Here is a 25,943-nt window from a genome sequence, read left to right on the forward strand (position 1 = left end):
ACTTCTGTTTAAGCTTTCTTTACATTCCAAAGTTTTAGGACTATATTTTATTATTTATGAATTGATTTTAATCATTGTGACATTAGTAGCCCGATGAATAAGTTATCACAATCGGTCATTTGAGATAACAAACAATGTCCAAGTTAATCTTACATTGAAGTTTTTAACTATGAATACTGTTTTATGAACCGTTAATATTTGTTTGGAGTTATGATGGGCGTCTCGTTAGACCACTTATTTTCATGGTAAATTCCTCTGTGCATTCTTCCCCAACTTTCCAACATAGGGGTCTAGCTTGCTTCCATGGGTGGCAGGCAAGCGAAGGGTCCAAAGGACACGTATCCAGGGGGAAGTCCAAAATCAAAATTTTCCATTTTCATTCTTGCTCTCCTTTTAATTGTGATATGGTATATCCTTTGGTGAATGTTCTTGAATAGTTTAATAGCACAGTTTTTTCCTTTTAAGAAAATTCTCACTAAATTTACATTTCAAGTTTGATAAAAAACTAATCTTCTTTGTGAGTGCATGATTTCACTTTGCTCATTGCTTTAAGCTCACTAGATATCTATATTTGCTTACAACTTAATTTATTTACTTTTCAAATATATGTGGAGCTTTAGCATTTTTGTTCCACTTAGTGTACTTAATTCTTCCCGTAATGATGTAGGCTCGGATTGACATTCAAAGTCCCTAATAATGTGAAATGCTCATCCATGAATTCGGCTTACAATGTTGGGAAACCTAAAGGGACTATGACTGGAGTTTCAGATGCGGTAAAGGAAAAGTATAGGGAACTATTCATTAGTGAGAGGTATAAAACACGTAATCTTACATTCTTTTTTTACATTATGTCTTATTATATGTTTCAGGTATTTAATTTGCTTATCATTTAAGATTATGTAGAACGATGTGATTGTAAACAATATTTTCTCTACTCTTGTGTATTTGATATGTCCTTATTTGAAATAGAGAGTTCATATATTCTTAAAGAAGAGACTCAAATAAACCATACATTGTCTTATTTTCATTGCGTAGGAAAAATAAAATATTCTTACTGTAACTTTTAAGTTCTTCTTGATATATGAATCTGTCCAAAAGCACATACTTTGTCTTCCATTGTAGGTGACCCCTTTTCAATTTGGAGGAAAGATGAATGTGCTTAGTGAAGTTCTTACCATGAAGATACTAAGAATCTATTGGAACAAAGTGCTGCAAGAATGACCCAACAATGGTATTCTATGGTCTGCTTCAGTCAGGTGGCACCTCATCAAATTAAAGATTTTATACAAAAAGTTATTTTAGCCTGAAGGGAAGCTATTTTGTTTCTATACTCAATTTGTAACTATATGAAAAATCCTTTATATGATGCTAAAATAGCTTGTGTATAAATATATAATGTTGGGCCCGTGCAATGCCCATCTAGTACCTTTACAAGTGAGAAATGTTACATATAATGGCTTGCAACAATTTCCTACAAAATTCTTAATTCCAAAAACTTGACACTTGAGCTGGGGACTATTCTTGTTTTCACATATTGTTCGATAATGTGCAATCTACTCCGCGATATCATTTAAGATGTCAAAATCTAAAGGGATCTAAACAAACCCAAGTTTCTCATTGACTACCTATTAGTTGCAGCTCTATTCCTTGGTATCAGCCTACATTTAAAAGTATCGGCACTCAAACTGAGATTTTTCTTGACGAACCAGCTCATGAAAACCATGGTCCCAAGTACCAAACAACTTGTTTAAACCAGAAACTTAAGACTTGAGCTTCTGGTTTTGACATATTGTTCATACTTAGGCCCATAATTTTTATTAGTTGGTTTGTCTGGAAAAATTTCAGCCAGAGGGAACAAAGTTGTAACTAACATGTGGTTTAGGAGAAACTGTGGTTTGCTCAGATACCTTCAGATTTTGAATGCTTCTATGGCTACTTGATGCCCTTTTTCTGGTGAAATAGAGAAGTCGGATCACTGATAAACTTCAACCACGAAGCTAGTAAATAACTTACCACAATAGGCAAGAACTGCAGTTGATTCAGATCTGCAAAGTCGCTTGGCCATCATACTTGAGGGGAGAGGCGGATCTAGGGTATCGGGTTAGGGTTTTCGAGAACAATTTAAGTATGCATGGCCAAGCTTGCGGATCTAGGGTATCGGGTAAGGGAATTCAAAAATAGTTTAACCATGAATGTCCAAGTCGGTGGATCTATGGTATTTGATAAGGGTTTTTCAGGAACAATTTAAGCATGAATGGCCAAGTCGGTGGATCTAGGGTATTGGATAAGGGTTTTCAGGAACAATTTAAGCATAACTGGCCAAATCAGTGAATACAACTATTGGGTTAGGGTTTTTGGGTACAATTTAAGCATGCATGGCTAAGCCTGCAGATCGAGGTTGTCCATCCGCCGCTATCAGGATGCACACAAGGTAAAACCCCGCTCCGCCATCCGCCGCTATCGGGATGAACACAAGATAATGAATGTGTCGAGTGGACTACAGTTTTGACTTCCGACCTTGAAAATTAAAAAATCACAACAATTAATGTGGCGAACTTTGAATAAATATTATCTTATCAAAAAATAAAATGTTTCTCTTGAGTTATGAATAAAATTTGACTAATCTTACAAGTGATATGTTACTTGTTTACTAATACGAGTTATGATGGAGCAGTAAGTAGTCCTTTATTATTGATCAACAATTTTGAATTTGAGTGTTTGGGGTATGATATCATATTTTGTTAGTGGGAGTTTAATTTTTCCGACGTTTATCCACATTTGGTTGTATTCCAATGAATATAACGAACACAAGGAGAGAAATCAAATAATAAAGCACGCTAATAGTGTAAGAGCACGTATAGGTTAGCCACTTAAACATAATTGGTATGCGTTGAGTGTTGAAAAATATTTTTCGATATTGAAACTGATTTTTACTTAAACAATTAAATATGACTTTGAGTAAAAGTTTTGAAATTGATAAACACAAAAATAACACACCTATTAAAATCTCACAAGTTGATTTTGGGGAATGTAGAGTGTACACAAACCTTATCAGTAGCTCTTAAAAGTAAAGAGACTGTTTTCGAATATTATTTTTTTTATTAACGTAAAAAGGGTAAAATGACAATTACAATAAGTTTGAATTCTAGGGTGTGACCTAGTAGTTCTAGGTGCTTATTGGTTGGTTAAGTTTGAATTTATGTATTGATTCGATTTGTCGATATTATCAATATGCTAAATCGATAACCAAAAAAATTGATCACTGTTATCAATTTTTGGTCCTTAACAGTTTGATTTTTTATTTCATCGATAAGAAAGATGCTCTTCTAATTATTTGTTCTTGCTTTATCCTAATCTAATTTGTATAAATATAAAGTTAAATCGCATTAAATTAATACTCGTTACATTAATAATCTCTCTAAGGTATCGGTCCCGACTTAGGTTAATTGAAAAAATCACTCATTTCACTTGTATATTTCCAAAAGAAAAATATATCAATATATGGTTCCATTAATATTATAAATATATAATTTTCAATAGTACATGTATATTTAAAACTATTTAGTAAAATATGATTCTATTATGTTTTGTTTTTTTGTAAAAATTATATCTAGTTTATACTCAACTCTAATTTTTCTTATTGCATTCAAAAGTTATAGGTTGCCACGACTACAAAAAATTTTGTGCATGTGGAATGGTCTCTTTTGTATTTTGATACTTTTAAATGAGAAGTCATTTTTGGATATCGTTTAGAGAAATTTCTTATATTGTTTAATATAGTTTATTCTCTTACCATCACAAATTGAATATCTTTAGTAAATAAACAAGGAATAATATTTGATTATTAAGAAAAAATAAATATTATGTATAATGAATTTATGTTTACAATGAATCATTGCTTAATTTATTTTACAATTATCATTTAACTATAAAATATATAACAATGAATCATGCACATACATTATACTTAATATATAATCATGAATTCAATAAACATGATACATAATTTAGTAAAATATAATGATTTTCATATATTCATGATCTCACCTATATTAATTTGGTAAGATTTTTATTTTATCAATTAATTTTTTGCATTTTACATCATGTTCAATAAAGTAAATTGACAATCTTGAGTTTTTAGATTCAAAACTTAATAAAAGATATTCCAAAAGAGAAACGTGAATATTAAGAGAAATAAAAAGTATTTCCAAGAGAGAAATGTGAATATGATTTGGTAGATAGAGTTATGTGATATTATATACACAAGTTTACAAAAGCAAACAACAGTAAAAGTAAAATGAAATCCTTCTTCTCTCCCAAAACTTATACAAATCATTTTCATGGCTTCTTCCCTCACCGTATCTGACGGAGAACTTGAAGCGAAATTAGTCCGAACCGTTGATCTCCGCCTCCTTTCTCAATCTGAACTTTACTCCCTCTCCTTCTGTTCCACCACTGATTACAATCTTTGTCGGGATGACGATTTCGTTATCCCTAAAATTGACCATTCTGTTTTCAATGAATCTGCTGCATCACGCAGAAACTTATTCACGTATCCCTTATGCTCCTCCTGCTTCCTCCTCCAACCGTACCCGTACCCGTACCCCTCACCCTCCATCTCTTAACAATAATAGCACATAGAATTCTAAAGTCGTTGAGGTTATTAAACAACTATTCGGGTACCCTACCGATTTGGTGGCTAATCAGGTTTGATAATTTCGATTACTTATATGCTCTTACTCATGTTCTTGAATAGGGCAATGTGGGTTCAATTCAGCAGAAAAAGAAACGAGGTAGCCCTGGGAAGAGTGAGAATGGCAGGGCGAATAAGGTAGTGAAGCAGAGTGTAGTTTAAAATGTAGTTCATTTATGATAGGCAACTGGACTTTGATCATTGATGCATGGGATGATGAAATAAATTAGGAATCATTTGGTTTGAATACAAATAGAATGAACTATATATACCATTATAGATCGTATTCAAAATAATATGCATCATATAATTTTATTTATATGTTGGCAAGCTTTAGAGCTCCCATCCAAATAAACTCTTCGTTTTTTATTCTTATATATAAGGTCATAGCATATATATTCATCATAAGAAATATTTTCATTTTTTATTTTTATTTGAACTGAAGTAAGATACTATTTCTAATTTAAAAGATATTGTTAGGAAAAGAATGTATTAAAAAAGAGATAATATATTTTATTTGTAAAATTAGTATTTTTGACCCATTAAATAAAATTAAGGGCATTTGTGGATCAAAGTATTGATAGAAGGACATTTTAGGTACAGACTTTTTTATTGGGAGTTTGAGTTATACAACTGGCGTTTCATTTTACCATAAACTTATTATTAAAATAATAAGATATTTTTTATAAGTTTTTGATTTATTGATTTTGATTCTTAATGGTTTGATTTTTATTTAACCAATAAAAAAATGTTTATAGAACAAATGTATTTTTTCCAACAATTTGACGCGACAAAACAATAATATAGCTTTACAAACAGTCATAAAATAGAATAGTAATAACTACCATGAGTATTACTATACAAGTATAACATAAGAAAAATTAAGAGGAATAATGTTCTTACTTTAGGTTTTGACCTTTTGTATAAGGGAAAAAGAACAAATATACCTCTGAACCATTGTAAATGGTATGCATATACCCTCTATCATATTTTTTTGATATTGGTGCCCCTACCATCCAAAATTAGAGCACATATAAACTTTATACTAACAAACATACACGTGTCGTAATCTTATCCGCTGACCCGACATTTATTAAATACCATATTGACGGATAAGATTGTGCCACGTGTCCAAATTTAGTCATCTGCTAGAGTGAATCACATATATGCTCTAGTTTTTTGACGGGATGAGCACCAATGTCCCAAAAGTATCATGGAGGGTATATGCATACCATTTACGATAGTTCGGGGGTATATTTTATCCCTTTTTCATTTGTGTAATGAAAAGTTGTGAAATCAAATTCACTATGAAGTGTGAATTGTAGGCTAAAGAACAAAAACAATATCATTTAAGGTATTGACATTAATATTTTATATTTATGTAGACATAAAATAGTAAATTTTTATTGTCTTACTAAGTTATCTGATCACCCAATAAACTAATAAAAAATATCAAAATTGAACTGATAATCTGATAATTATTTTTTATAAAATCATTAACCCATTAATCCGACAATAATAAACTAATAACATTTTTCCAGTTCGAATTTCTCACATTGGAGTCCGAACATGGGAAGAGATAATTGAACACTCCTATATTGGAGTCGGGACATGGGATGTGAAAAATTAGGAGAGACATTGAGCTGATTTGGAGTGAAAACAATAAACTAAGGAGATAATTAAGTATCTAAAACTCTATTTTAGGGAAATATTTAAGTGGTAGGACTCTGTTTTAGGAAAATAATTAAGTCGAGGGACTCTATTTTATGGAAATAATAATAAATTAGGAAGATAATAAAGTGAGTAAGACTCTATTTTAGGAAAAGAATTAGGTGTTAATCTCTATTTTAGGAGAATATTTAAGTGAGAGGACTTTATTTTAGGGAGATAATTATGTGGGGAAAATTTTACTTTAGGCTACTTTAAGAAGTGATGTATTTTAATGTATCTGAATTCATCTGATAAATAATTTATAAATGGAAAAAAGATAAATATACTCTCAAACTATCATAAATTATATGCAGATGTGCTCTGTTATACTTTTGGTATATTGGTATCATTGTCGTCCAAAAACTACAACACATATACCCTTTATACTAATGGGCATACACGTGTCATCATCTTCACCGATCCGACATTTATTATGGATCGACGGATAAGATTGCACCATGTGTCCCTATTTAGTCTTCCGCTAGAGTGAACAACATATATGCTCTAGTTTTTAGACGGTAGGGACACCAATGTCCCAAAAGTATGACGGAGATTATCTTCATACCATTTACGATAATTTGACGATATATGTTTTTTCCATTAATAAATAATTATATAAATGATTAAATTGAATTAGTAGATATTATATAACTGTAAATCTAATTAGACATTTTTTCCAAAAAAAAACTTACGAAGCCATTTAAAAACTGTTAGCCTAATAATTCACTACCAATAAATTTTTACTTTAGTATTTTTTTAGTTGATTCAATTTTTACATATCTAACTATAATCAAGGAAGTAATCAATAGTCTTATGTTCTTAGGTTCAATTCTTGATAAAAAAAATTTGAGTGCTAATTTTTTAATGGTTATTAAGGGTATTTATAATTTGAATAAAAATCGATTTAAATCTAATCAAATCGATTAAATAAATTGAGTTTTTTTTAGAGTTTTAAAAATTGATATTATTTGAGTTGATTATAATTTTGTTCAAAAAATCCGAAGAAATAACCGAACCGACAATATATATACATATATTTTATTATTATATATACATAATATATTATTTTTATAAACAATTTTAAAGATCTTATACGTGTTTCATCAAAATCTGTTTATAATTTACTTATGAAAGTAATAATGTCAAGGTAAATATGTTTATCTTATAGGTTTCATGTATATGAATGTATATGACAACTCTCTTCCTTCTAAGCCAAAATAATGAACTTTTAGGCTTTATTCATAGTAAACTCGATGGTTGAAAGTTATGTAATGTCATTGATTCTAACTATTTTCGCTTTGAATTGATTGTTGTCGCTTTTTTCATGTTTTGACTGAACCCTTTCTTTTATATTATCTAGGGAAAATTTCACAAAGAGCTACAATAGGAAACATAATAAGTCTGCTTAACTATAGTTTACCTATTTACGTATCATAACTATAGTTTAAATTATTCTGTAACCGATTTAGAGGCTTTCTTAAAATTTTGCAGCTTGTCACCTATGCTAAAAATGCGAGTGTGGCTCTTATTTGCGTAAGCCGTGTGAAGAAGTTCCTAGGCTGTCTTAGAAGATGGAGCTGTGGCAACAATCGACACAATGGTGGGATCGAGATATGCCATCATTGCTTGTTGGATTAGTTGGTCCTGAGAGAACCAAATTTGGTATCCGGGTTCTCGAATCGTAAGGTTATCTCGTGTAACAATCATTAGTGGTACCGAGTTTGATCCTTCAAAATGTCCCATGTGTTGTTCATCTTGTATTCCTAACATACTTAGAACAAAACTTTGAATAACTCTGTAAGACAACAAAGTTTAAGAACATTTTCACAACTAGAAAATTAAAACTAGTGGCGAAACTAGAATTAGAAACATATTAGAAATACGAAATATTTTTCTGAAATATGTTTCTGCAGAGTTTGTTGGATGCAGTAAGAACAGAAATTAATTCACAAATCTAAAATTTGTAACACATACCAGAATCTGGAAAAATAGAAAGAAGATCAAGCCCACTGATTGCACAGTGTCCCCTTGAGAAAAATTATTCCCCTCTAGTATCCAAGTGTTTTTTGGAATATGTCCTCCCAGGATAGAATGATCTCAATCACCAATGTATTGATACCCAAAACGTTAGTGTCAATGAGTCACTCAACAACAGTAAAGTACACTTAGAATGTAACACCCCGTAGCCAAAACAAACCAAAAATTAGTTTTTCAGAAAAATCTGCAGGTGCTACCAACGGTGGCATCGACGGACCGTAGCCTGAACCACGGTCCGTCCTGCACAACCGTCGATGAGATCAGAAACTCCCAAAAACTTCAGCCTAGAAAAATTGGTTAAGTCTTGGACGACGGACGGACTTACGGTTCGTAGGTCAAACGACGGTCCGTGGTCCGTGACCGTTGATCAAGACTCCCTTCAACCACTCTATGACAAGAGCTATGGATGCCAGCATGGTTCGTAGGTGGACCTACGGTCCGTAGGTCTGACCGTAGTGGGAAAATTTGCAGCCAGTTTAAGGGAAATGTAGTTGGGTCAACTTAAAATGATCATAACTCTTTGAACAAAATTAATTAGGTCTCCAATGACCCACGCACAGATAGATAATTGAATTATCTTTCCATAGCCACCAACCTTTATAAAATCATACCTCCGAGTAAAAAGTTATGACCATTTTAGTAAAGGCCCGTCGAACAGGCCCTCACGACGGACCCAACGATGGGGCATCGGGCGCACGACGGACCGTCAGTCCTGGCCGTTGTGAGGCCTGACAGCAACCTTCCCAGGGGTCTTTTTGACCTTTCTCACTCTGTTTAAACCCTAAGTTACGTCGTTTTGACCCTAAATCATCAGATTTTAGTCAGTTTAAGCCTAGAAACATAATTAAAACATATCCAAGTCAAATCATTAAATCAAAATTTAGAAAATTAGAAGCAAGAGAGGAGAAAAAAGCTCAAGAACCCTAGTTCAAGAACGCCACACGCTCCAGCACTTCCAGCCCCGAAACTTAAGTATTTTTCTGTGGATTTCATCACCAGGTATGTGGGATTTCACTAGTGGGTTCCTTTCACCCATTAAGTCCCTAGTTTTCAGTCAGATTCTTGATTCTCTTGTCATGATTAAACCTAGGGTTTCTAGAACTTTGATAGAACTTTATGAATTTATTAGTTTTATGTTCCAAATCAGATTATCATGTTTTTATTCAGTTTATTGCATGAATTTCAGAACCCTAGCTTTGTATTTCTTTAGTTCTTGAATTACACATGCTAGGTCATATATTTCAGACACTTCAGATATACATGCCTCAGTTATAAATGCATGATTACCAAATTAATTGTTGCATTCTCAGTTTTCATGTTCAGTTTTGAGCTATATAGTATTTATAGAAATTTAGATATAATCAGTAAATTTACAGAATTTATTGGGACTAGCATAATACCGAGTTGGACTAGGTTTAGCGTACCCAATAGTCCCAGAACTACTAGCCAAGTAGGTTGTAAGTCCCCTCTGTGGTAATCAGTTTAGTGATCACGCCAGCATGCACTTTGGCAGGGTATAATGGGTCCTCTCGATGGGGCATATAAATCGGACTCCACATTTGGCTCATGTGGTTTTATTATAGGTTATTAGTAGCTCCCACAGTTTAGTCAGACTCTCTGCATTGACCATTTATCAGCATATTCAGTATTCAGTTTCACCATGTTATAAATTGGTCATTGCATCCAGTTAGCTCAGAAATCAGTACATCACGTTCAGATAATTGTACTTGTTTTTGTGCTTTTCAGTTATGTTTTATTTCAGCTTTACTCTATCCTACATGCTCAGTACCTTTCAAGTACTGAAGCATACGTGTGCTACATCTTCTCGTGATGTAAGTTCAGGTTCTCAGCATCCAGATAACGCATAGATCGATTTCTCGATCTCCAGTTCAGCAGATTCAGTGGTGAGTCCTCATTCTCCGAGGACAACAGTCATGAGTTTCATTTCAGTCTTTAGTCATTTAGTTTTAGTTTTTGCTAGATTTAGCTGGGGCTTGTCCCAGTATTTCTAGTCTAGTTTAGAGGCTATTTTCAGACATAGTTAGATTCAGCTTAGTATTGAGTTAATATTTCTTTTATATTAAACTCATTATTTTCAAATATCCCAGTTATAGAATATGGGTATTCCCCATCTTTTCATTTTAAGTATGATTTAGCTTCCGCAACAATTTATTATCTTTAGTATGCTCATGATCATGCCACCAGGGTTAGCTTGGGATCACTTGTGGTCCTAGGTTCCGTGTCCGCGTCTCGAGGGTAGCTCGGGGCGTGACATAAAATACTAGATTTAGTAGTAGAAGAAGAAGTCCATAAATTCTATTTTTAAAATGAGAGGAAATCCCTCAATTTATAGAAAACAAATGGTTGTGCGAAAAGATTCTTATTGTGCCTTATCGGAACGGTCTCAAACCTTTGGAAAAGTCACAATCTTTCAGAAAGGTCGTCATCTTTCTTAAAAGTCACAACTTTTCATAAAAGTCACAACTTTTCATAAAAGTCGCAGCTTTTCATATAAGTCAACACTTTTCATAAAAGTCACAACCTTTCATAAAAATCATAACTCTATATAAAAGTCGCAACTCTTCATTTTCCACTAACACCTTTAAAACCCAACACCATGAGTTGATGGACATTGAGTAGCATCACAAGTTGTGCTTTCCAAGTTGAGAAGTTGAGGTTACTTTGTAGTTTGATAGGTAACTGAGACGTGGGATTGAATTGTACCACATGAATTATAGGTGAAGAAGCCGAAGCACTACTGTTGGTGGCAGTAGCATCACCAGCAGTAATAACAAGAGGAGGGGTTATTCCTTGAGATGCCTTCATAGTTGGGACGAGAAAAATAAAATAAAGGATCTGACTCGTAAGAGGCAAGAGGCTCCGAGACCATATAAAATCAGATAGACAAAAATAGTCAAAACAGGATTTTATTATTTCAGCATCGAAGCATTAAATATAACCAATAACAACAACCTATAGCTAAACTTAAGGAAACTAATTGCTACATAAACTCCTAACCGATGGAGGACTCTTCTACAAATATACAACAAGAATAAACTCCTACAATAGTAGCCATATATTTTTGTCTACACCTGCGTTTGTCTTCTAAACACCGCATTTTTTATTTACTTTGTCATAGGTTCTCGACCTGGTGCTTTAAGAGGATGCATCACAAACACCACATTTTATTTCCTTATCATCAACTTCCTTAATTAAACTCTGATTTATAGAATCACTAATAATCACTTTAACGTGATTCAAAATATAGTCCAAGTCTGTCGGGTTAGATGTAGAGAATGTGGACAAATTGATAATCATACCCAAGATAATGTCCAAATTAAATAGCAATAGGAAGAGAGTAACAACGACACCAAATATTAAAATGGGTAAATATGATACCCGAATAAGTAATACAATAATATTGATGAAAAACTTGGTAGTGTCAAAAGGCTACTGCTCAACACTCTTTTATTTCTTACAACTCACAATAATATTACTTCCACGCTATTTTCTCACAAACAAAGTAGTAGTTTGTGGATTACTCTGTCTACTCTCTATTGCTTATCTATTTTGGTGTGTCTTCAAGTGTTCAATTACTACTCTATTTATAGAGTTTTTTTGAAGACTTGATTACATCATTAATGACATAATGTGGTAGCCAATTTCCACAAAAAAATTGGCTTCCAAACTCTAACAAACTTATACCATACTTTGACTACCTACTTTCGCGAATGTGGCTACCAATTTTCACATTTGTGGATAGTAATTTCAACAAGTATGACTGCCAAATTAATTGTTGCCAAGATTTTATTTCCACAAATCTCTCCCTTAATTTTGATTTTTCTTATTTACTCCATGGCTTGATCTAAATCTCTGAGAATCTTCAAACTTGAGAGGATTTGTAAAGATATCAAAAACTTGATCATGAGATTTCACATACTTGAGCTCTAACTCTTTCTTGGAAATGCATTCTCGGATACAGTGATACCTTGTGTCTATGTGCTTGCTTCGATCATGATACACTGGATTCATTGCTAGTTTTTGCGCAGATTTGTTATCAACACAAATCATTGTGGCTTCAATTTGTGTCAAATTGAGTTCCTTCAACAATCTTCTCAACCAAATAGCATGACAGATATATGATGTCGCTGCCACATATTTAGCTTCACAAGTTGAGAGAGTAACAATTGATTGTTTCTTTTAACTCCAAGAAATAACACAACCACCCAAGAAAACACAGAACCCGATGTTCTTTTTGTATCATCAACATCTACCGCATAGTCACTATCACAATATCCCACAAGATTAAAATTGTCAGAAGAAGAATAAAATAGCCCAAGGTCGATTGTACCTTTTAGATAGCGAAGAATTCTTTTAGCGACCTTCAAGTGAGTGGAGGTAGGAGCTTCCATGAAGCGACTTACTACTCCAACTGCAAAGAGTATATCTGGTCTCGTACATGTCAAGTACCTCAGACTTCCAACGAGACTTTTGAACAAAGTGGAATCAAATTTTTCTCCATCATCAAACTTTGACAATTTTGTTCCACTTTTCATTGGGGTGTTCACAGGATTGCAATAAAACATGTTGAACTTCTTCAAAATCTACTTTGTATAACTTTCTTGAGATATGAAGTGGCCTTCCTCCATTTGCTTCACTTCTAGGACTAAGTAATACGAAATGAGCCCTATTTCCGTCATCTCAAACTCAAGGGACATAGTTTTCTTGAAAGCTTCAAACAAAACTGGGTTGTTACCCGTTAGAATGAGATCATCAACATAAAGAAAAACAGGAAGAATATCTCCATTAGTATGAACTTCAATGTAAAGAGCATATTCATGGAGACAACGAGTAAGCCCGTTGTCTTGAAAGTATTTGTCAATGCAACTATTCCAAGCTCGTGGAGCTTGCTTCAACCCATATACGACTTTCTTCAACCTCAACACCTTATCTTCATGGTTTTTAACCACAAAACCCAATGGTTTCTTAACATAGACTTCTTCTTCAAGATACCCATTCAAGAATACCGATTTGACATCTAGTTGATGGATCTTCTACTTTATTTGCGCCACTAAATAGAACAATAGACGGATTGTCTCCATGTGGGCAACAGGCGCATAGACTTCCTCATAGTCAATGCCATGCCTTTGTTTGTAGCCTTTAGCCACAAGTCTTGCCTTGTGTCTTTCTACTTCTCCATGGGAATTTTTCTTCGTCTTGTATACCCATTTGACTCTAATTGCTCGATGGTCCTTGGGAGGAGTTGTTAACTCCCAAGTGTTGTTCTTTTCTATTGACTGGATCTTCTCCTCAATCGCTTGTATCCACCTTTTGTTAGTAACTACTTCATCAAAATTCATTGGTTCACTATCAGTAAAGAGACAACACAAAAAATCAAAATTAGTAATTTCTTTTGTTTCATCATAGTGTTCTTGAATGCTCGTCATCCTATGCGTCATAGCCAATAAACACATATTTGACACTTCGATCGTCAAGTTTAACTCTCCCTTGATGTGGAACATGAGCATAGGCTATGCTCCCAAAGATTCTCAAGTGCTTAACACTTGGATTTATTCCGCTCCATGCTTCTTGAGGTGTTTGATCTCGTACATTTCTTGTTGGAGACCTGTTGCTCAAATAAATTGCAAAAGAAACAGCCTCGGCCCAAAATTCTTTTGGTAGATGTTTCGCTTTCAACATACATCTAGCCATATTAAGAATTGTTCTATTCTTTCTTTCTGCAACTCCTTTTTGTTGGGGCGAGTAAGGTACCGTTAGAGGGCGAAGAATTCCATGAGATTGACAAAAGTCATTAAATTCTTTTGAAGTGAACTCGCCTCCTATATCAAACCTTAATGCTTTTATTTCATAGCAACTTTCTTTTTCTACAAGTTCTTTGAAATTTTTAATGGAAACAAAAACTTAAGATTTATCTCAAAGCCGAAGTCTTTTAACTGAAATCATCAATAAAGAGCAAGAAGTATTTTTTTTACCTAAAGAAGGTGGATCGATTGGACCACACACATCAGTGTGTACAAGTTGAAGTGCCTTACTTGTTCTTGATGTAGTCTCCTTTGGAAAACTCCTCCTTTCATGTTTTCCAAGAAGACAAGCTTCACACAATTGATTTAGATGGTTGATTGACAGTATCCCATCAACCATGTTCTTGTCTCCCATTGATTTGAACGCTTCAAAGTTCAAGTTCCCAAATCTCATATGCCAACACCATGAGTCATCTTGCACATTACATCGATAGTTTGAAGATTCAAAGGAAACAACCTATTCTTTTCCATATGAACTTTAGCAATTAAGTTGTTACTTGAATCTCTTAGCCAAAGATGCATATTTTTCATATGAATATCATATCCTTTTTCAAGAAGTTAACCCAAACTCAAAATATTACTTTTCAATTTTTGCACATAATAAACATTGGTAATCAATTTATGACCACCATCTTTACAGGATATCAGAATCATACCTATCCCTTCAATTTGGATCATTGAGGTATTTCCAAAAGACACATTACCTTTCACGGTCTTCTTTATCTCCACAAATTCATCTTTGTGGCCACACATATAATTTCTTGCTCCATTTTCAAGATACCATGAGCTGCAATCATCTTTATTTTCTTCTTTGAGTGTTAATAAGAATGTTGACTCATCTTCATCTTTGTTGTTGTCAACAAGATTAACTTTCTCTTCAACATTACTCCGACATTCCCAAGAGTAATTTCCCATTTTATGATAGTGATAACACTCAATTTTAGATTTGTCATACCTCATTTCATTTGTACCTTGATAGGCTCCACGTACTCTGCCTCCTCGTTGACCACGACCACTACCTTTGAATGACTGGTGACCTTTATCTTCATTGTTGAAATGATTGGTATAACTTCTTCCTCTTCCACGACCTCCACGGACTTGCCATTTTCCATTTTCTTTGTAACTTTTCTCACCTTCAAATCCTTTGAAGGATGTATGAGTTTTAAGAAGTTGCTCTAGTGTCTCTTGTTTTCTCCTTTTCATTTTCTCTTCATGGGCTAGTAAAGAACCTTCCAATTGTTTTACCGTCATAGAGTCTAGATCTTTATACTCCTCAATAACACACACCGCATAATCAAATTTAGGTTTTAAAGAATGAAGGATCTTTTCTACCGCGCGCACATCATCTTCTTCCTCCCCGTATCTTCTTAGTTAATTTACAACAACCATCAATCTTGAGCAGAAATCCAAACTGGATTCGAATTCTATTATTTTTAAAACTTCAAAGTCAACCATTAGAGTTTGAAGTTTTACCTACTTTACTTTACCAAATCATTGGAGAGAATTTTGTAAAATCTCCCACGCTTCTTTTTAGGTGGTTGCATCCTCTACAGCATCATACCAAGATACGCTAGATCTCCAGCACTCTAACATGATTCCTAAACCACTTACCCCTCCAATCGTAACAAATCCAAACACTGATAGATAAGAGTGAGGACCTGTTGATATTTCTTTCTTGTGTTCAATAAGACCTCCTTTTCATTTGAGGGAAAAGTTTCCTCATTTGCGGATTTTGTATACCCTTTGTCTACAATATCCCAAACATCTTGAGAGCCAAGAATGACTTTCATTCGTAGACACCATTTTCCATTATTCTCTTGTGAGAAGGGGGTACTGAATGGACTATGGACTATTATTTTTCATGGCTCTGATACCACGTTGTTGGACAAAATGATAATCAGACCCATGATAATGTCCAAACTAAATAGCAATAGGAAGAGTAACAACGACACCAAATATTGAAATGGGTAAATATGATTCCCGAATAAGTAATACAATAATATTGATGAAAAACTTGGTTGTGTCAAAAGACTACTACTCAACACTCTTTTATTTCTTATGACACACAATAATATTACTTTCAAACTATTTTCTCACAAACAAAGAAGTAGTTTGTGGAGTACTCTCTCTATTCTCTATTGCTTCTCATTTTGGTGTGTCTTCAAGTGTTCAATTACTTCTCTATTATATAGTTTTTTTGAAGACCTGATTACATCATCAATGACATAATGTGGTAGCCAATTTCCACAAAAAAATTGGCTGCCAAACTCTACCAAACTTATACCAAACTTGGACTACCTACTTCCACAAATGTGGATACCAATTTTTACATTGGTTCCTACCAATTTTCCGATTTTTGTAGATAGTAATTTCAACAAGTATGGCTGTCAAAATTAATTGTTCAAGATTTTATTTCCACAAAGAAGCTTCTATTTATAGGTGTTGGAGGCCCTTAGCCCTTTCTTATTATTAGTAAGAACAAACTATTATAATATTGCTCAACTTCTTGGATTATATCAGTTTGGTCTACCAGCCACCTCCCATCAGATGTCTGATGGGTTGCCATGTGAAAGTATTGAAGTATTTTTATCCAGCAACCATAAAGCTCTAGACTTCTTTTTCCAAAATTTTTCTTCATCGTTATAGGTTTTGCTTAGTTCCCTTTCAGTAACCTTAATTTACTCCAGTCAAAATTACTAGTGTTGTTCCTAAGGGCTGTAATATTCCCCTTAATGTCAATAATTCTCTTTATTGCATTACCATCACCTCCCCAAGCCAAGCCTCCAAAGCTCTACGACTATGTATGATTTTAAAGCTAACTCGAGACTTAAAGCCATTACAATCATACGACCAAGCTTTTGAAATAATATTCTGAACTCCTTAACTCTCAATCCACCTTCTATCAAAGTAAAATCATTTTTTCTTCCTAATTGGTTCCGCATCTGAAGACAACATCAAGGAAGAATGATCCGATGCCTCAGTTTCAATATGTTGCACATTCGCATTCTCGAATTTAATTTTTCAATTAGGAGAGACAAAGACACAATCTTGCCTTTCCTAGATTATACCCTCATTTTCCCGGTAACACCACCATGTCCAAGGTTTTCCTATATAACCTAAGTCAATTGCACCTAAGTTTCAGATAAAATTCTTGAAGTCTATAAAGGTCCAAGTATCTCTACTCCATCTTCCTTGTTTTTCCGATCCATCAACAATATTATTAAAGTCTCTTATGCATTTTTTTAACTAATTCTTGCATATGATATCTACAAGTGACTCTATCTGTACTTAGATACACAAATAAACACCAATATTTGCAATCACCTGAGCCATCTTGTAACAAAGTTTTGATATAAAAGGAGAAGAATGTGATTCACATACCTGGATAGTGTCATTCCAAAATAAAGCTAGACTTCCTAATAACCCATCAGCTCCACAGTTACAGCGTGCACCATATTTGCTTGTCTTTGTACCCTCTTAACCGTGCTTTCTCTACTTTTTGTTTTACTTAAGAAAATCATACTTGGAGAGTGAAGACACATTGTCTCCTTCAAAAAGGAAACTGTCAAGGATCCTGCCAGGCCTCGACAATTCCACACCATAGCCCTCATTGTGAAGAGGGAAGCCATAATTCTCTGCTCAAATAAGCTTTCCTGAAATGTGAAAGGCAAGAAGGAACGGGAAAGAGGCAATGGCCTTTGAGATAACTATATGTGACTTTTAAACCCTATACAAAAAGAAAATTTGGATGACCCATTGGTCGAAAGAGTACTTAATACGCCCTAAATCCATGTGACAAGAATTCAACTACATGAGCTAATCAAATCTACACCTCGATCGCACATTTGAATCGACCGCGAAAACCATTTGAATTTTTTTATACATTTTCAAATTAATCATCAAGTGTTCTCAAATTTAAAACTATACATAAATAATTTCATAAGAAACATAAATGTGTCAACCAACTTTGTTAGGAAATCAATGCAAGTATTATTTGACGTAGAACAAAATGCATTAAATGTCACATAATAATTTATTTTACATTTGAGTTGCGGAGGATCTAGTGTAAATTTGATTTAACTCAACCTTATATACTTTCAATTCCATTCACAAGATAATTTAAAGAAAATCATTAAATCCCATTTCAATTGAATTGAATCATAAGAATCATCTAAACGTTTTCAAATCATTTGTACCTTTATTGGGGAGTAATATACTATCACCAACACAATATCCAAGGCCAAATAGGTGATCAACTTTGTGACAAATATCATAGAACCTACTTGCTCATGTTCAAGTCATCTCCGCGTACTGTTGCACGAATTGACTCAACCCTATTAGGTAGAGTCGACGTATACACCGACAAGTGTAGTTTCAAGATGACAATCAAAATTATCTGAAGTCAATCTAGATAAAAATAATTAACTCCCAAAATATTTAAATATGTCAAAAACAAATTTATGGCCTAGCAGTAAATCATGGCGTTCATAACCAATCCAACTCATTTTATAGAATCAAATGTAATTATTTTTTCCTCAAGTTATAAAAGCATATGTCAAATGAAGATTTAATACTTAAAATAGCTAACTTTCAAATATCTCAAAGAGATGATATTTCTAAAGATCACTCAACTTTAGGAATATATATAGTAAAGTCATTGGATTTTGTATTGTATCAATAAAATTACTCAACTTAGACCTTTGAGATATCATTATTTATTAAATAGTCTTTTTTTAATCCTTATTCTAATCCCTCTTCAAAAGGGTTAGTGGTTTTTTTTTCGTGACACAAAACCCCTTTTATTATTGCATCAACGACATACATAGTTTAAACATATCTTTCACATCCTGGATGATCCAACTCGGTAAAATATTCTCCAAAGATATTTCCTTCGACGATCTGATAAAATCTTCACTCTCTTTCATCCCTTACTGATAGGATATTCAAGAGCTTTCCCAATAGCAATTGCTTCAGCAGACATGACTTCCCAACAAGTTGGATTGGGGATCTATGGGTATGAAGCAGGTTCCCAACGCTATTCATAGCCACAATACCGATACTTGCCCTTCCATCATCATTCTGCAATCCTGCATCTGTAAATAATAAAATGCCATCTTGCAATTTTATTAGTTTAATCACGAGATAATTTATTGAGGAACTAGACGAAAATCTTTTTGTTAGTAACTCTTTATATTCTTTGTACTCAAACGTAGATGTAGAAACAATATCTCTTGGTTCTAGCCTTTCCTGATCAAACAACCAACTATTTGCCAAATTATGTTAGCGCTCAAGTTTAACAAGTGAATAAATTCAGGAAAAGATTTGGTATTTAAGAATAGTCATACCATCAGATTGAAATATCAGTAATATTTCCTATATCAGGACAATTTATAGCACAATGCCTCCACTGCAAGTTGAGACCGAGGTTTGAATAACATAGGTTCTATATCTTCAGGTCCAAAAACACAAATCTTACAAGTCTCATCTACATTTTGTAAGTCTTTTTGCTAAATAACTATGGATGGGTAAAGAGTCAAGTACACATTTTCTCAAAAAGTGTTTAATCTTTTTAACTCCGAACTTCAACGAGAAGTCCGAAAAGCATTTTGGAAAAGAGTGACAACTCTCTTGAGCTTTCAAGTTTGTCAATGCCTTATTGATCAAATCCTTTGCGATGTAGTAACCTGACTTAACTTCATTGTTTCCTATTTTTGTGTATTGCCATATTAACCTATCGTTAGAACCTGCAATAGAAATTGGGATAGACAATATAGCACTAACATCTTCTACTTCAAACAATGGATTTAGCTCTTGTATTTCCCATGAGTACATATTCTTATCAATTGAATCAGATACTACTAAATCTAAATTTTTATGCCCATGGATACTCTTAGGGATGAAACCATTATTATTTGGTATCCGTGGGTCAATCCAAACATTAATATTTTTTCAATCAGAAATCCTCCATCTTAATCCTTTAGTCAAAAGATCTTTCCCATATTCAAGAACCAGAAGATGATGTTGAAGCTTTAAGAAAGGTTGAATTTGGAAAATATTTGATTTTATGAACTCTTGCTATTAGAAGTCGCCAAGCTTGCTTAGATAATAGAGCCATATTAAAAGTTTTTAGATCTCTAAATTGATCTAGAATCATAATCTATCCCATTTCTCATGATGCATCTTTTTTTTTTCTCCTCTGTTTGTCCCACCAAAAATTTGAAAAAAGGGATGTAATTTTCTTACACAGACCATCAGGGATTTTTTTTGGTTCAAATTTCTCCTTAACGAGTTTGTATAATTTGTCACTCAACAGGTAAAACATTATCGAAAAGAGGATTGCCCATCAGAAGTTGGGAGCAGATCTCAACAACATACGCATCAAAGCATCAATGGATCATCATCTGAAAGAAGAGATTGCTTGAAGAAGTCAGAAGAGAGACATTCTTCCAAATCTTCGGCTATATGGAAATGCCCTCCCAAGGTAATCTTAGTTTAGATGATAGGAATTGCGTTTATTTGAATAGTTTATGTACAGATTGTTGTGATAACCCCGTTAACTGTTGTTATTTATAGTTCCATTTGAATGAGAAATGGCTAGTGGTTGCTGGTGAAGAGAGTCAAGAAGCTAGTAAGCAGGAGTATAGGAAAATGAGGGTGATTGAGGCAGTTTTCCCTAACAAGTTTGCAATTCCTCCAAACTAAGTAATTTTTTGGATTATTTTTTTAATGTTTCGTAGCTTTCATTGTCTTAATTTTACTTGCTTTTAATCTGTGAGTATTTTTATTTCTTATTTAATAGTTCTTACAACTTGTCTGACCTGGAACAAGGTTATGATGATAGTCAAACTCGAGTAGTCAGAACCATTTCTATAGAAGAAGAAGAACCAACTCATGATTTGAAAGTTCTTGTAGCCATAGCTGTAGCTGCTGTTCAAGAGCAGGGTAGCCTGATTGATGCCAACTTATTGGTTAGGCTTCTCCTCAACCTGATGAATGAACGTGGCATGGCTACCAATGTTGTTTCTCTCAATGCTAGCCATGCAGGATCTGCAAAATCTGTGCCCTTGACAATGACTAAGCCTGACATTAGAGAGAGTAAGTCAATAACCTATTCCACTTCAGAGCTTGATGTCGAAAATATCAAGAAACTCATTAACAAATATGGAGTACCTAACAATGCAGGAGGAGAAATTTCTGAGTTGGTTTCCAGATATGGTCCTACCACCTTGCAGCCTAAGTTGACTTTTTCACCAAATGTTGGCCTCTCCTCCTCGATGACTAGTCACAAGGATATCAACAATTACTGCAATTCCTTGATCAAGCAATGTGGAGCAAAAACTGAGTCTATTGTTGATGAAAGCTTACAAAAACCAATTCCGTGCAACTTGACACCTTGTATTTTCTTTAATAAACCTAAGGGATGCCGTAAAGGATTCTCTTATCACTTCCTTCATGATATATTTGGTAAATAGAGGTCTGGCAGGACCTCAGAATGTCTGGATTCAAAGAGACTGAAGTAAAGTCGGGAACATTAATATGGCATGACTCAAAGAGGTTTTTTTTAAATACAGGGAACAAGTGACAAAGGCAGTTGCACAGCTGTTTAAACAAAAGCACTCACTCCTTGAGACGAAGACTTTTAAAACATTCGAATCAGATTTTGGCTTGAATTTGGTTTGATTCATACTCATAGATGCTTGATAATTGCTGTTTGTTCCCCTTCTTATTCTTCTCACTTCTATCCTTTTTTTTCCTTGGCAAGTTTACGTTTTTGATAGTCACAATCTTTTGGGTATTCTGTTTCTTCTTCTTTTATTAGTGCATTCTCCGCTTTTTGAGAAGTTTATTGTAGAATTTTTTTATTTTCATGTTTCTAATTGGGTTTTATTTACTCATGCATGTTTCAAAATTGTTTTTTCCCTTGATATTCCTCGCTATTTTCGTCTCTACCAGGGCTTCTCACAATCGATTTTGGATTTTATTGTTTTTACCCTCTTTTCTTCATGATAGATACCTCTAATTTTTTTTTAGATTTTTCTAATTAATGTGAATCTTGATATGTTACTGAAGATGATGCTTTTGGGGGATGGGAGGAACTGGAAAAAAAAGGAACCTATACATGTTCTTCTGGAGCATTCACTGACCATAAAATTGTATGTTATAATTAAAAATTAAATTTGTTAAATATGTATAAATAGAAAACGCCAAATATTAGTAGGACCTGTATGATAGACACGACAAAGTGAAGCTATATAGAAATATTTTGAAAGGATGGTTAAGAATCAAGAAATGAAATGAGGCCATGTCGGAACATGTTGATTCTAGAGTTGGAGAAGTAGTGTAAAGAGTCACATGATACTGGCGAGGGATATCCAAAATTTGCTAGAGGAACTCGACCAAGATGTTACTCATGGAGGAAATGAAAGCAAAAGTTGTTGTGTTTGGATCTTCAAGCGCAGGTCTGAAACTCGAACCATTCATACCATCAAAAACAACAAAAGGCGAGTCTTCTTAACTACCTACGATTAAAATTTGGTTCTTTCCCCTGACTTTTGAATTAATATTGATTGAAATATAATGTGAATTAGATTTTCTACTTTCCCCATTGTCTTGAATGTGCTTATGTTGTCAATAGAAAAAGATATGTTCCTCATTTTGAAATTTTTAGTACTTAAAAAAACAAATAAGTTTGGGTTCTCAGATGAATGATATAGTCTCTCTTGGATAGGTTGCACGGACTATTCACTTGCGTTGATACATCCGTGTCGAATTCTTCCAAACTACATTACTTTTGAAGAATTCAATATAGGCACTCGGTAGCGAGAACCATCAATAGGAACTATATGGATGAACTAGAAAGATGGTATGTTGGTTATTCAAATTTTATTGTTGCCTCAACGTTCCAGATAACAGGTAAATTTATATGCGCCTTCTGTTAGATTACCTGAAACGACTTTAGCTTTAACCTCATGATATTAGTTGATTATATTCGAATTTGATATTTCAACTTTTTGTATTATTGTTGAGAATTATGAGAGGCTACAAGGACTCTATGTAGTGTTGCTATGATTAGTGAGGTCTGTCAATTTATAAGTGATTTTCTATTTTCCTTGATGCGTGAATTCCTATATCCATTTGCATGAAATCTCAGCTACTGCTTCTCTCTCACTTTCACACACAATTTTTTTGTGTTTAGTAATTGGGGATGTGATGAGATCTCGAGAAAAGCCATGCGCCACTCTGATTAATGATTCTGAGCTCTTAAAAAAATTCATTTGCATATGAGTACTAATACAAGTGGCATATATATATTTATTGTTACTACAAAACACATGTTATTCTATTTTATTAGGCTCCTGCTAAAACTAACACTTGTTAGTTTCTTTAATACAAAGTTTCTACAGATTCATTTTATGTGAAAAAAAATAGAGTAAAGGACGAGCTTGCAAGTTACAAATAAATAAACAAAAATTATATGGAAAAATGCATAATTATCATGATCTTCAGTTTCCTGGAATTACGTTTTGCATATTTAGTAATGTTTACAATTACGATATAATGTATCGTGGGTATTCCTATTATCCTATAATCGCGGCATTAAGATGTTGTAATATTTAGACGTAAAGAAGGGTTGTAATTATATCAACTTAAAGAAAGCACAAGAGTGGACAAGCTAAAGGTAAAACTCAACATGTTCTGGGGTCACTAGAAACCTTTTGTCTGCTTTAGCTGGATGATGTACGAAATTAAACTTGTCTGAGTATACATTCAAGGTGTTTGCCAGTGTGTCCAAGTTGTCATATTTTGAATAGTCTTACTCCTTTTTATAGCATACAAGAAAATCTCTAAAACACTAATGATCGTGCCTGAGTCAATAGCTCGAGTGATAGACTGGGGTTATTGTCTCAGGTGAGCAGTGTCCTCATGAATCTCAAATGCAATGTGGTTAATGCTAATGTGTCGGCTCATAACGCCCAACAATAGCTAGGTGAGGAAACGGGAGGTACAGTTAATGATCCGAAAAAATAGTCTATGATGAAGCAACTATTGTGAAATATACTTAGAGGTAGCGATAAATTAAGGAATTCCAAGGGTCTCTCATATATCGAGAGAAGACAATCACCAACTAATGTTTACATACCAAGATTATGAACGTGCTGCTGGTGAAGGATTGAATGAAAAAGAGAGGCCTAATGTGTGTTTCCTTAATTGGTAAGATAAAGACTACTCTATTGTGACAATCCGGTGAAAGGATAAACCAAATCTTCTCTTTGATACAATTTTTACATTGCCGATATTGCATATGTGGTTTTCCATGGCAATGTTGATGCTGAAGGACCAGTAGTGCACTAGGTACTACAATTTTCTATTCATTTCGAAATCTCTTTCATGGTTTGATTTTATAAAAATTTTTGAATTAATATTACAAACTCTGTTCTCATTGAAGGAGTATTGCATTAGACATTTTTGAACTATGTACTACTATAATTCACCATCCTGTAATACGAGAATCCAAAAAATAACATTCAATTTCTTAATTAGCATCAGAACAAATTCAACTTGATAAGTCCAAATAACATTAGAAAAGTCATTACTCACTAATATAAGTTAGGAACTTGCCTTACATCAAATTCCAAGTTGAGATAAAAAGGAGTAAGAAAGGACGAGAAAAAATGAGCACGGTGAAAAACAAAAGGAGCATAACTTCGTTACACATAGGAGTATAAGACTTGTACAATTCTCCCCTTTCTTCAAGGTTCATGCTATAACACATAATGAAAGTTGTTTTATAGCTATTTATTACATGAAAATTTTTAATTGGATGTCTCTGTCTTCTTCCTGAATGGAAATTCTTGAATACAAATCTCAAAATTTTCTAGAATTCTATGTTGTTCATTTGATTTTAATTAGATGTGGACAATATAGTTGAACATTTCTGTCAAACAAGTTTTCTATTATATTTTTTTTGCTAATTAATCATAGTGTAGAATGATCAGCCTACAACTTCTATTAATCTTTCTTTACATTCCAAAGTTTTAGCACTATATTTTCTTATTTATGAATTGATTCTAATCATTGTGACATTAGTAGCATGATGAATAAGTTATCACAATCGGTCATTTGAGATCACAAACAATGTCCAAGTTAATCTTATATTAAAGGTTTTAACTATGAATATTGTTTTGTGAACCATTTATATTTGTTGGGAGTTATGAATGGCGTCTTCTTAGACCACTTATTTTCATGTTAAATTCCTCTGTGCATTCTTCCCCCAACTTTCCAACATAGGGAACTTGCTTCCACGGGTGGTGGGCAGGCGATGGGTCCAATGACACGTAGCCAGGGGCAAGTCCAAAATCCAGTTTTTCCATTTTCAGTCTTGCTCTACTTTTAAATTGTGATATAATATCTCCTTTGGTGAATGTTCTTGTATAGTTTAATAGCACCTTTTTTCCTTTTAAGAAAATCCTCACTAAATTTACATTTCAAGTTTGATGAAAAACTAATCTTCTTTGTGAGTGCATGGTTTCACTTTGCTTGTTGCTTTAAGCTTACTAGATATCTATATTTGCTTATAGCTTAATTTATTGACTTTTCAAATATATATAAAACTTAAGCATTTCTCTCCTTAACTACCCGTTAGTTACAACTTTATTCCCCGGTATCGGCCTACATTTAAA

At 33.7% G+C, this 25,943-nt stretch overlaps 1 protein-coding gene across 1 annotated transcript; it reads left to right on the top strand.

Annotated features, from left to right (window-relative positions):
• The first annotated feature begins 19,660 nt into the window (after nucleotides 1-19,660).
• Nucleotides 19,661-21,734, top strand: LOC107009931 (zinc finger CCCH domain-containing protein 6-like). Its single transcript, XM_015209228.1, has 4 exons — nucleotides 19,661-19,687; nucleotides 20,576-20,743; nucleotides 20,836-20,942; nucleotides 21,062-21,734. The coding sequence occupies exons 1-4, from the start codon at nucleotides 19,661-19,663 to the stop codon at nucleotides 21,732-21,734; spliced, it is 975 nt and encodes a 324-aa protein (XP_015064714.1).
• Nucleotides 21,735-25,943: the final 4,209 nt, after the last annotated feature.

The sequence above is a fragment of the Solanum pennellii genome, chromosome 2 (genome assembly GCF_001406875.1).
Source record: "Solanum pennellii chromosome 2, SPENNV200".
NCBI lineage: Eukaryota > Viridiplantae > Streptophyta > Magnoliopsida > Solanales > Solanaceae > Solanum > Solanum pennellii.